The following is a 12,640-nucleotide window of genomic DNA, read 5'->3' on the forward strand; positions in this document are numbered from 1 at the left end:
GGGTGTTTTCTCTTTATAGTAATTGTGTGTAGAACATTGTAATACTCATTTCAAATATTCATTTTAATGCACACAAGAGTAAATGGAAGTAGACTCTTTGAAATGACTATGATAACTATCATCTATAATTGGATCACTTGGAAAGATTGTGTGAAAGAACATAAAATAGTATACATACTATGCTTTTCCATCAAATTGCAATTTATCAAGAGCTTTTCGTTCTTGAAAAAACTTAAAAATCTGCTTAGCGATTGGTTGTATGACTTTGTTAATGAATAACCTTTTACAAGTAGAAGTTTTCATCTTTTAAACAGAGGGGAAACAAAATAATTTAAATTTAACATGCTTCAGGTAAGAGTACACCTAGATAGGGGCACCTGGGTGGCTCAGTCGGTTAAGCATCCAACTTCAGGTCAGGGCATGAACTCATGGTTTGTGGGTTCAAGCCCTGTGTCAGGCTCTGTGCTGACAGCTCAGAGCCTGGAGCCTGCTTTGGACTGTATGCCTCTTCTTCTCTCTCTGCCCCTCCCCTGCTCCCACTCTGTTTCTCTCTCTCTTAAAAATAAACATTAAAAATTAAAAAAAAAAAAAGAGTAGGGATGCCTGGGAGGCTCAGTTGGTTAAGCGTACAACTTTGGCTCAGGTCATGTCTCACAGTTTGTGGGTTTGAGCCCCGTGTCAGGCTCTGAGCTGTCAGCACAGAGCCTGGAGCCTGCTTCGGCTTCTATGTCTCCCTCTCTCTCTGCCCCTCCCTTGCTCATGCTCTGTCTCGAAAATAAAATAAACACACACACACACACACACACACACACACACACACAGAGTAAACCTAGGTAAATTACAAAACAGAAATGTGAAATGCAATGAATATTTATAAATTTTGTCGCTGTAGTAAGTGATTCTAAGAATTACATTTATTTACTAAATCTCTATTGTCACTTGTTTCCCAATTATCGAATGTTTACCTACCCAGGACCTTCAGGTTAAAGTGTTTGCTGACTTCTCCAGCTTCATTTGAGGCAATGCAGATGTACCTTCCTGAATCTTCAGTCTCTGCTTTGACAAGCTGAAGAACCATTCCTTGAGTGCTTACTGTTAGACGGGTATTAAGACCCAGAGGCTGGCCATCTCTAAGCCAAGACATCCTGGGAGTTGGAGTTCCATCTGTAAAGCACGTCATGGAGGCAGAACTACCCTTGACAACTGTGATCTCCTCTGTTCCCATCGCATTGTCCAGATTTGGTGGCACTATATAGAAAACAACAGGTAAAACTTACACATCTATTATAAATTGAGACCAACTTAGATTAAAAAAAATTTTTATGGTTCAGTTAGTTATATAGTATTTCTGTGATCTACTAAAATATAGAATTTAAAATAGCATATAAATAATTACTGCCTATAATAAAAAAAGGTATTGGATAGGCTAAATAGTAATCTCCCAAAATATTAGCAATGAAACCTCAGGACTGTTTTCTTGCAGAACATACAAAATTAAACTGTTTTAAGTTTTGGCCATTTTTGAACTTTTTAGGTTTGTCTCTTTAATTTGTTATAATGCATATTATAATTACAGAAGTATACTTTCAACTGCTGCATGTGGAATAAATAAAATAATACCAATTTCTAGAGTAAGTTTTATATAATCCATCAAAATTCATTTGTAGGCTGTAGTAAATAGTTCCTTAACTGTTCTCAGATGTTCTTTGGGATGTAGAAATTTGGACCAGTAAACCTTAGTATTTCAGAAATGGAATGTTTTAGGTTGTCTCTCCATCTACACACATACACACACAAAGACATATATATGCACATATTCATTTATATTTTAAATACTCTAAATGTACCACTAATATTATTAGAAAACATTCTGAACTTTCTCTTTGTATGAAAAGACTGGTCCTTGTGTTCGGATTGAAATGCAATTTTTAAAAATTTGGATTTGACTTAATGCAAGATTCCAGGTTAGAAGAGTATTTTGACAGATAGTATGTTCCAATATGGACCCTTCGGGAGAAAACACATTCTTTCCTAGTTACTAAAATCGTATTTTACCAGTTCTTCTGATATGTCAATATCTAAATATAAGCCTTTTGCTTAATATTGGACACACAGTAAAATACTAGGGGCATCTTCGTGACATACCAAAAACTTGAAGACTATAATGTTTATTATCCACCCCAGCTCTGTTGGAGGCCACACAAGTGTACTCAGCAACATCAGACACCTGAGCTCTCACAATCCTGAAAAACAATTTGACCCCATATTTCATAATTTAATCCCATTCAACATATACAAAGAAAATATTTCTAATTTATACACAGATTATGAGTTATGCTGGGAAATTTTAGTTATGAGGGTTACAAAATACAGATGCCTCAAATGCAATTTGTTCCACAAAGTTAATCAGGCAATGACAGTATGCTATTAAAAATATAATTTAAGAGTGAATATTTTTCAAATATACATTAATAAAGAATGATGCTAACATGAAAATCACATGATTGTGGTAGGCATCTTCGTATTACCTTTCCATAGAAAGTTTTATCTAAAATAGTAGTTCTTGGAAATACATATGCGATACATACATCTGTCTGTGCAAGACCTGTTTTATACAAATTTACTAAAATGTGAGCATTTAAATAAGAATAAAAAACCATTTCAATTTTATTGTTGTTATCCTCTCTCTTCTAAAAAGATAGTGAAAGGGAAAAATAAACAACAGCGAAACCTTATGAAAAAAACATTTCTTAAACACCATTTAGATGAGGTTAAAGCCTACAGTCACAGTGACTTTATCTGTCTAGCAAATCACACATAATCAAAGCTGACCTGATAACCTGCCCTCCTGAGAGCAACCGGATATGGGAGGAGAGAGGCAGAGGAAGTCCATTCTTTAGCCAGTTGATCTGTGGTAGAGGTGTCCCTGTGGCTCTACATTCAATATTTATTGAAGTATCCACCAAAGCCATTAGTTTCTCTGCTTCTTCTTTATTACCCCTAATTGCGGGTGGAACTATGTCCCGCAGAAAATGAGAATGAGAGAGAGAATGGGTGGGGTGTGCATTACTAGTTCAAATCATTTCAACTACAATTGCCCATACTGCTGCTTATCCCAAAAGGAAACAGCAGTGACGTCAGATTTTAAAACTAAATGCTCCAGACACCTACTGCTAGAATTTTTATTTCTACTGATAGATTCCTAAGGTGGGATAGTCAAAAGAGAGTGAAATTTCACATTTACCGTAGACATTCAAGTTAAAAATTCGGTCTTCTTCTCCAGCAGGATTAGTAGCGACGCAAGTGTATTTCCCCACATTGGATGGGAGAGCTCCGTAAATGTTTAATGTGCTGCCATCTGCAGTCACCCTATAGAAAATGCCACAATAAAGGCACTGAGATGATTCATGTGAAGCTTAGAGCTTGAAAACTCACTCTGGGTTATTGTGTTCTTTAAAGAAATACCACCATAAAATGCACCTTCATCTTGGATATATAATGGTTCATATCTTTTTCACTAAGTATACGGAGGTCTGTTAAACTCAGAGCTAGTGAAACTGGAGATTTCAGGCAACCAACTGAAATTCTACAGAACCAACTAAAATTCATGTCCTATATCTGCCACCTCCTTATGAGAAAAACTGGAAACGAATGAAATCAGACTGGGAATTTCTCTATCCCAATCAAAGACATGTTTTTCTCAAAGTTAATATACTTTTTCCTTACCCATAGAAAATTAAACAAAAATTATTAAACAAAATTTATTAAACAAAAATTTTTTTTAAATTCTGGTATGAAATTTGAAGAATGTTACAAGAAACTAAAAAAATACCAAAAAGTAACTATATATGACTTAGTAATATTTTTAATGGGAAGGAGAATAGGATAGCTTATTTAAACTGTGACAACTATTTTGTAGAGGTATATTTTGCAAAAGTTTTTCTACACATTGCTAGAGCTTTTTCTTTGAATTACATAATAGTAAATAACTATACTGTTAGATTGTCAAAGATATTTAAGTTAAGATTATTGCACACCATTAATTATCAAATAAAACTTTGATATAAAACTTCCTGTGTTTCAGAAAGAGATTAAATGGCTTTCTAAAGTTATTCCTACAATAGTGATTTTACTAGAATCTTCCAATGTCAAAAGTAAATGCTCCACTTCTACCCTAACATGTTATGACATATGATTGCCAAAAATTACAATATTATCTGAGTCTAATGTATTTTTCATTTTCAAAATATCAATTTTAAAATTAAATGAGTTTAATCATATGAATAAACAAAAAGCAAGTTGCCATAAGCAAAGGGAAATGGAAGCTGACCTTGAAAAAATTACTTTATTTGATTGGCAAATTGTTCCACTTACAAACCATACATACTTATTTACAGAGCTGTTAACAAATAATCAGTAAGTTAGATATAAGAACAAGTGCATTTGGGATCTTATTGTAAGAGACGAGTGACTGATCATAAATTCTTAGGTGCAAATATTACATAAGATCTTGGGTCCTACCACCTTTCTGGTGCTTGGCTTGCAATATGGTTGATATCAGTTGATTTAATAAAAATAATTAAATACTTGTTAACTATTGAGATATGTCCACACCAAAGAAATAAAACTTAAAATGTATCTCTAAAATATTATTTGGCAATGTACTCAATCTTCTAAAGGGAACAAATATCTAAATTTTAATATAAAATGACTTCAAAGAAAATAACATTTACTTATCATTTTTTAAATCATGTATATTCAATTCATTGACTAGAAACAGTCCAAACCCTAAATCTAAAATATTGATTTAAAATTATAAAGTGTATAATACATTTAATTAATGCTTATTCATGCATCTGATTCTTCAAATATGTGTATATAATGGGGCTTTTGTGATGAAGTAATCTAGTAGAGATTAGAATTCTGGACTGTTCTTCTAAAGGTATTTGTTTTTGAAAGTAGCAGGAGCAGGAAGCCCTGGAGAAGGAAGTGGGAGCAGGAAGCCCTTACCATGTAATTATCTCATCTCTGTATAGTTTGTTGCATGGAAACAAGTACCAGCAGAAAGTGGGATTTAGACAAATCACTACAAGGAATGAACTAGGTTATGATGATATTGTCTCGTTTTGCAAAATGAGCCAAGCACTCATTGATGCTGATGGATGAGGGAAATGCGCGCGCGCACACACACACACACACACACACACACACGCACACACACACACACTTTTAAGCAATTCTCTAAGGAGGGTTTCTGTGTCCAATTCTTCAAAATGTTATCTTTTCTCTTTCTAAATACAATGATTGCCAAATTCCCATGGCACTGAATTTGGTATTATTCATGTGAAATTTGAAGAATAAAGGCATTGAAGAATATCTTACAATTAATGATGTAAAGATTCTTTTAAAACATACCGGATTCTTTCTGTTTCACTGCTATTTATGGGCTTTCCATCTCTAAGCCATTGAATAAGTGGGGTGGGAATGCCACTTGCCATGCAGGTCAGCTCAACATTTTCCCCTAGAAGAACACTGACTTCACTTGCAATTTCAGCACCAGCAATACTTGGAGGAACTTTGGGAAAATGATTAAGAGTCTCATTAACAAAACACAAGATTATAAATTCCAATGAATACAATAGAATCATAGAACAAAATGCCATCTTTATTTCATATTTTTCCTAGGTTGTGGTTAAAGATCCAACTATTGTTATCCTCATAAATTATTTTATTTGTTTTTATACTTATTTATTTTTAATGTTTAATTCTTTTTATTTTTAAGTAGGCTTCACGTCCAGCGTAGGGCCCAACATGGGGCTTGAATTCACAACCCTGAGATCAAGACCTGAGTTGAGATCAAGAGTTGGATGCTTACCCTGCTGAGCTACCTATGGGCCCCCATAAATTACTTTTAAATGAGGAATGATTAGAGGAAACAGTTCAATAATCCTGTTATATTTGTAAATTGATACAATTATTTAGTCACACAAGCTAGTGACAAATCTACCTCATGGGCACCCTTCCTGGCCAAATGAATCACTTTTAGATTAAATCCTCAATATAGTTCAGAATTAGAACAGCTCAGGAGTGTGTTTTATGAAATCTTGGCATCAATGTCTGAGAAGAGTATCTAGGTTGGTTATTTCTCTCTTCATAATGCAATTTAAATATTATTCATTCTGAACAATGGATAGACTTGTAGGTTTCAAGATCCAATTATTTCTTCTATACTCTTTCTAGCCAGCTTTGCTTTTCACGTTAATGATTTGATTGAGAAATAATGTCTAATAAAAATATTGACAATGGTATCAAGCAGAAACACATCTGAATTCCTCTTCTAAATAATTATGGTGGTATGCTAGAGGTAGTGCACACCAGCTCGCAAGAGCCAATTTTATACATCTTCCCTACTCCATGTTCAGTGACATCATATTGGGAGCTTGAAATGGGTCACAATGGGAATAATTACACCATAGAATCTGGCAAATGATTGGCTACAAATAAGGACCTTTTTGTCTGCAGAGTCAGTTGTTAAATATGTAACAGCACATCCCTACGTAAATTTGCAGAATTTACAGTTACTAAATTAGTCAAATCAATAGGAGTTTTAATGAGACTCCTAAAATGAGTAGCTAATATATGACAATCACTGGACTAGGCCCTATACATGTATTTGTAGTCCTGAGATATGATTACATACATAAAGTATCTGATGAAATGTTTGGTCATACCACATTACCCATGATTACCACTTATTATTGTTAATGCATTAAACTAAATTAGACATAATCCCTGACCCTGAATCTCTGAATAGTTATTTTCCTCATCTTGCTTCTAAAATCTCAAAGCATCCCTAATCAGAAAAACCATCGACAGTCATAAATTTATTTCAATTTTTCCTAGTTTTAGTTTTTAGTTGATGGTTCTTAATCTTACTTTGCAATATATACATTTATGAAATCATTACACTGTGCAACTTAAACTTATACAATGTCATATGTCAATTATATCTCAATAAAACTAAAATAAATATTTTTGAAGTTAGCTTTAGCAAAGCACAAAATAGGTAGAAAATATTCAATTACTTTTATAATTTATGAGAAATTCTTTTCATAGTAACTGTAATAAAATCAGAAAAAGCCAGCATTCAACTTAGTTTCAAGTTAGACTTCTACTCCAATTTAAACATTAGGCCAAAAGTAATAATCAGAGGTTTACTGAAAATGGAAAGTATGAAAGTTCTCCATCCATCCAGTGGTCAGCATTATGTTGAAACATAGTAGGTGTTAATTAAGTTGATTAAGTGCAGAATGAATTAATGCTCCTATGCTCACCCCAAAATAGTAAAAAATCCATGCTTACTTGAAATTTAACCAATCCCTGACTTGCAGTTAGAACACAGTACAATCTCTTCATAAGTTAATCTTACTTATCTATATAAATAAAAACAGATCTATAGGCTTGGCTCAAAACAAGTTATACCAGAGTAAAATAAATAAGTAATTCAATAGAATATATACTATTGGAACATCATTTCAGTAAAAATGAAAAATATAGAGATTATGACACATCTATTATTCTTTTTTCCAGTTATGACCATTTTCATGAAAGTACAACTCTACTGATAAATATAGGATAGAAAATTGACAATATTTTTTGTATATCTAAAGTTTTTTGTAAGTCACATCATTAGACAGTGCTTATATCTCAACAAAACTGGAAAAAAGAAAATATCCAAAAAATTACAAAGAAAGGTATTTTCAATTATAAATGATCTCTTTAGATGTAGTCTTATTTGTTTTATAGGTAGAATATAATAAAGAAACTGAAGGTGAATCAGAGTGTACCCCACATACCTTTTTAAATATTTTTTTAAGTAAGCTTTATGCCCAATGTGTGGCTGAACTCACAAGAGTCACATGCTCTACTGATTTAGCCAGACAGGAGCCACCCATACCCCACATACCTTGAATTGAAAGAATGTAATTTTTCTGTGCTTTTCCCTCCATATTTGATGCAATGCATGTATAGTTTGCACTATCTGAATGTTGAGACCGGGCGATTTGGAGTTTGCTACCTCCAGACAAAATATGTACTTCAAGTGAGTCAGAATTTTCTAGAGGTGAAAACAAAGCAAAACAAAACATAAAAAGCTCTTATTTTAACGTCTCTGCAATTCACCATAATATATCTTATTTTATGTGGCAACTATAGTTCTTAAGTGTTCTTCCTTTGTACTTTCATTTTAAATGGGATACCTCTTTGAAAAAACAAGAAAGAAAAATCTCTACGTAATGAATACTATTAGTTATTATTAGTTATCATTATTAGTTACTAGTAATTAGACTTTCTGAAGTAAACACAGCTATAAGCATAGTACTGAAAATATACTAGTTTCTTCATTAGTATTTAAGGGCAAAAGAAAACAAAACAAAAAAAAGCACAGCTATATTACCGATGGGCTTGTGGTTCTTCAACCAGGCTATCGTGGGAGGCGGGATTCCAGTGGCATCACATGTTAAGGTCACAGGGTTGCTGATCGTCTCAACAACCACTTCATTTTCAGGCCCTTCGATACTGGGTGGCACTGTGAAAAGACAGAAGAAAATGTTGTGTCCTCATTAAGCTAATTCAGGACACTTTTGCATTTGCACATCTGGGGGAAAAAGAGCTGTATTAGAGGCAGATGCTCACCATATACATTGAGGTGGAAATTTTTATCATCCCGTCCTGCTACATTTATAGCTCTACATACATACTGGCCTGTGTCAGATACCTAAAAGAAAAAGATACTATTGTATGTGCTCCATTAAGTTACAGATGACCAATCACACTGCTCGCGTGTAGATTAAATCATAAGTCATCTTTATGCTCCAATGCCCCAGTTCTTTTTTCTTTTTTTTTAGTTTTATTTATTTTGAGAGAGACACCATGAATGGGGGAGAGGGAGAAAGAGAGGGAGAGATACAGAATCCCAAGGAGGTCCGCGCCATCAGCACAGAGCCTGATGCAAAGCTCCATCCCAGGGACCATGAGATCATGACCTGAACCAAAACCCAGAGTTGGATGCTTAACCGACTGAGCCACCCAGGTACCCCTCCAATGTCCCAATTAATTGCCTTCTACAATCCTGCTTTAAAAAAAAAAAATAAATAAAATTTTAAAAGATAAATAAAGAAAGAAAGAAAAATAAGGTCAAGAGCATTGATGATGCTGTTTTTAAATAAGAATTATTTGTCACTGCAGTAAAGGGAATGCAACTGCCAATGCTTTCTTCCACAATCCCACCAAGGAGTCATGACACACGAACAAGAATAAAAGATGCACCTCAGCTTCCTTGATCTGCAGCATTTGTCCATCTGCTAAAATCTCCAAGCGAGCGGATTCTGTTATCATCTGCCCATTCTTATACCAGGTGATGACTGGAGGGGGCACGGCGTTCGACTCACACTCCAGTGACACTGAGGTCCCCTCTCTCACGTTAACTACAGAAAGAGACTCACTGCCATGATCTTTAATGCTTGGGGGCACTGAGGGAGGGAAACAAGAGCAGAAGGATTTTTTTTTGTTTTTTCATTAAGATGCTGAGATAGAAAATCTCTAATACCAGTTTAAAAACGAAAGAATTTTATGAGGAGAATAAAGACAAACCATAGACAGTCAGGGAAACTTTTTTCTTGCTTTCACCAGCTTGGTTGATAGCAATACAAGTGTATTCACCACCATCAGATACCTTGGCCCGAATAATTTGCAGAGTTCGACCACCTGTGGGCAAATACAATGCAAACTGAAGAGCGGCACAGAGGCTGTTTTATTTTATTTTATTTACTTAGTTTTACATGTTTACTTATTTTTGAGAGAGAGAAAGAGTATGCAGAGGGGCAGAGAGAAACAGAGAGAGAGAATTTTAAGCAGACTCCACACTGTCAGCGCAGAGCCTGATGTGGAGATCGAACCCACGAACCATGAGATCATGACCTGAGCAAAAATCAAGAGTTGGACGCATAACCCACTGAGCCACCCAGGTGCCTCTAGCAGTTGTTTTAATAACTATTTCTGTCAGTAAGATAAACGGCAAAATATATCCTTTTTCTAACAGTGAGATTTCCTATTCAAAAGCAAAGAACTAAATTGAATTGAGTGTCTTCGATCCTTCCTTTCCCTTTGATTTCAGTATTTATTCTACTTCCTTATAAAGGAAGAAATTCAGAAATTTTTTCTCTCCAGTAACCATAGAGAGTAGAACTGTTTGATACAGGTTCTAGCGAGCACACAGTAATTACACTATAGTCAAGATATGTTAAATCTCAGTGTAGAATTGTCTGTTGGTCTATTTATCTATCCTCAAGGAGCTTTAGGATTGATTAAAAACAACCACTGATTTTATCCAGTGAAATCACCCTTTTACTAGTCTATCACCCACAAGGAGTCTATCACCCGCAGGTTGTTCCTAAATGTCACAATTTCTTGAAAGTAGACCTTGTTACTATACATTCTCACTAAAACCATAAATCTGTACAATGTTATCCTAATGGCCCCAAATGGGTAAAGAGAGGCATTTAATGTGAACAAATAAAAGGAACAAGATAGGGGGGCCTGGGTGGCTCCGTCAAACATCTGACTTCGGCTTAGGTCATGATCTCACAGTTCATGAATTTAAGCCCCACGTGGGGCTCTCTGCTGTCAGCATGGAGCCTGGAACCTGCTTCGGATTCTCTGTCCCCCTCTCTCTTTGCCCCTGCCCTGCTTGCACACTCTCTCCTCCTCTGTCAAAAATAAATAAACATTAAAAAAAAAAAAAGGAAGAAGACAAAAGTTTGGGAAAAGACTAAGTTGATGCCATTTGTATTGAGAAAAGTGAGAAGGTTTTGCCCACCTTTTAAGAGTAAGAACTTCCTTACCGGGCACAATGAGAGCATTTGTATTTAGCTTGATAGGCTGTTCGTTCTTGAGCCAGCTGAGATCAGGAGGTGGAAAACCAGAGACCTCACAGGTCAAAGAGATGAAATTGTTCACCACAACAGTGAGATTTTCGGGGTTAGGACCGATGACACTTGGAGGAACTATAAAAGTAAACATATTAAAAGTGAAATCTGATATTATCAGCAATACATATTCCAATTTGTTAATATAAGCCTGATCACCAGTCTGCTAACACACTGACTTAATGATACTGTTATTTTGCTGTCTTTCTTCTAATTCCCTAATGCCCTCATCAAACTAATTTCCATCAGTTTTGTTTTTCCCAATTGAAAGAGGATACTAGAATTTTCAAAGACAGAATTATTGTGCATTTTATGTATAAAATGTAGCAGGCAATTCCTAATATGGTTTTGTTAATGTACAAAGGAAGACCTAACAGCACTTTTTATTCAGTACATTTGAATATTCTTGTATTTAATATTACATTTTTATTTAAGGATTTATCTTAGTGCGTATAGCAACAGTAAAGTAGAAATTTAATTTTAGGGTGTCTATCAACAAATCATACAGGTTATTTTGACGATGTAAATAAGTGACTTTCAAGATGAGCAGGAAATTTAAGAAATAAACAATGTTATGGTTTATTGTTCAAAACAAAAAAAGATTTCCAAAAGCAAAAGCAGTACAAAGAAAAAGTGGAATAAAAAAAGAATAGGATTAATAATGCAATGCTATTTATGCATATTAAAACATATGTATATGGAATAGATTTTTATAAGAATACACAGACATAGATGGTATAACATATTAACACATTCGAACGGTTTTCTATGAAAGGAGAGGGTAAACAGGAGCAAGAAATGGGCATAAAAATGAACTGATTAATAAATAAAAGTAAAAATGGGTCTTGTTCAGGCCAATGATGAGAGACATGAATGCAATTAACAAAACACTCGTTATATTAAGATGAAGGTCTTAAAACAACATCAAAAACAAAAGCAAAACATCAAAAAGGCAAAATTTCTTTTACTATCACATGGTTGTTTATTTTTCACCCACTAATTAATTTTAATATTCATTCATCATTCATTTATTAGACATTTATTAAATATTTACTGTATTCCAGACATTGTGCTAAGTGCTAATGCAGTGTGAAAATGTAATAGATAATGCCCACATAGAGTTAATAGTTTGACATTAAAGACAGACATTGAACTAAAAATAACAGCTAACATTTTTTTGAATGGATATGCTGTGCTCGGCACTGTTCTAAACACTGCACAAATACCATCACACATACATTTCACATATACTACTGACTCCCCATACAACCTTATGTGTTAAATACAGTTCTTATCCTCATATTAGAGATAAGGAAGTGGAGACAGAAAAGTTGACATCTTGCCTAAGGCTTCACAACTAGTTACTGGAAGAGACCTAAAGACTGTTGTCTGGCTCAAGAGCCCTTATTCTTAGCCACTGTTCTATAGTGCCTCGTAATTACAAATGTGATGAGAGTCAATCAGGAGAGTGGGTAACAACAGGGAACTATCCTAATCTGGGGATCAGGAGGAGGAAGTGACATTGAAGAAGATACTGAAATAAATACGAACAAGAATAAGTTAAGTGAAAGACAGAAAATGGGTGTACTTCCAGAAAGAAGGCACAGCATATACAAAGGTCCAAGTGGAGAAAAGAACACAGCACCTAGAAGACT

At 34.6% G+C, this 12,640-nt stretch overlaps 1 protein-coding gene across 7 annotated transcripts in view; it reads right to left on the reverse strand.

The window, feature by feature from the left end:
• Positions 1 to 12,640, reverse strand: part of HMCN1 (hemicentin 1) — a 469,326-nt gene that overhangs the window by 83,820 nt on the left and 372,866 nt on the right. For all 7 annotated transcript variants that reach the window (XM_023247312.2, XM_003999241.5, XM_019821722.3 and 4 more), the window contains 11 exons: positions 10,902 to 11,063; positions 9,652 to 9,765; positions 9,328 to 9,530; positions 8,695 to 8,776; positions 8,456 to 8,587; positions 7,967 to 8,116; positions 5,416 to 5,575; positions 3,245 to 3,369; positions 2,833 to 3,016; positions 2,146 to 2,243; positions 970 to 1,248 (listed from right to left, as the gene is read on the reverse strand). In XM_023247312.2, the coding sequence (XP_023103080.2) occupies positions 970 to 1,248; positions 2,146 to 2,243; positions 2,833 to 3,016; positions 3,245 to 3,369; positions 5,416 to 5,575; positions 7,967 to 8,116; positions 8,456 to 8,587; positions 8,695 to 8,776; positions 9,328 to 9,530; positions 9,652 to 9,765; positions 10,902 to 11,063 (1,689 nt within the window). The remainder of the gene's footprint in view (positions 1 to 969; positions 1,249 to 2,145; positions 2,244 to 2,832; positions 3,017 to 3,244; positions 3,370 to 5,415; positions 5,576 to 7,966; positions 8,117 to 8,455; positions 8,588 to 8,694; positions 8,777 to 9,327; positions 9,531 to 9,651; positions 9,766 to 10,901; positions 11,064 to 12,640) is intronic.

The sequence above is a fragment of the Felis catus genome, chromosome F1 (genome assembly GCF_018350175.1).
Source record: "Felis catus isolate Fca126 chromosome F1, F.catus_Fca126_mat1.0, whole genome shotgun sequence".
In the NCBI taxonomy this organism is placed as follows: Eukaryota; Metazoa; Chordata; class Mammalia; order Carnivora; family Felidae; genus Felis; species Felis catus.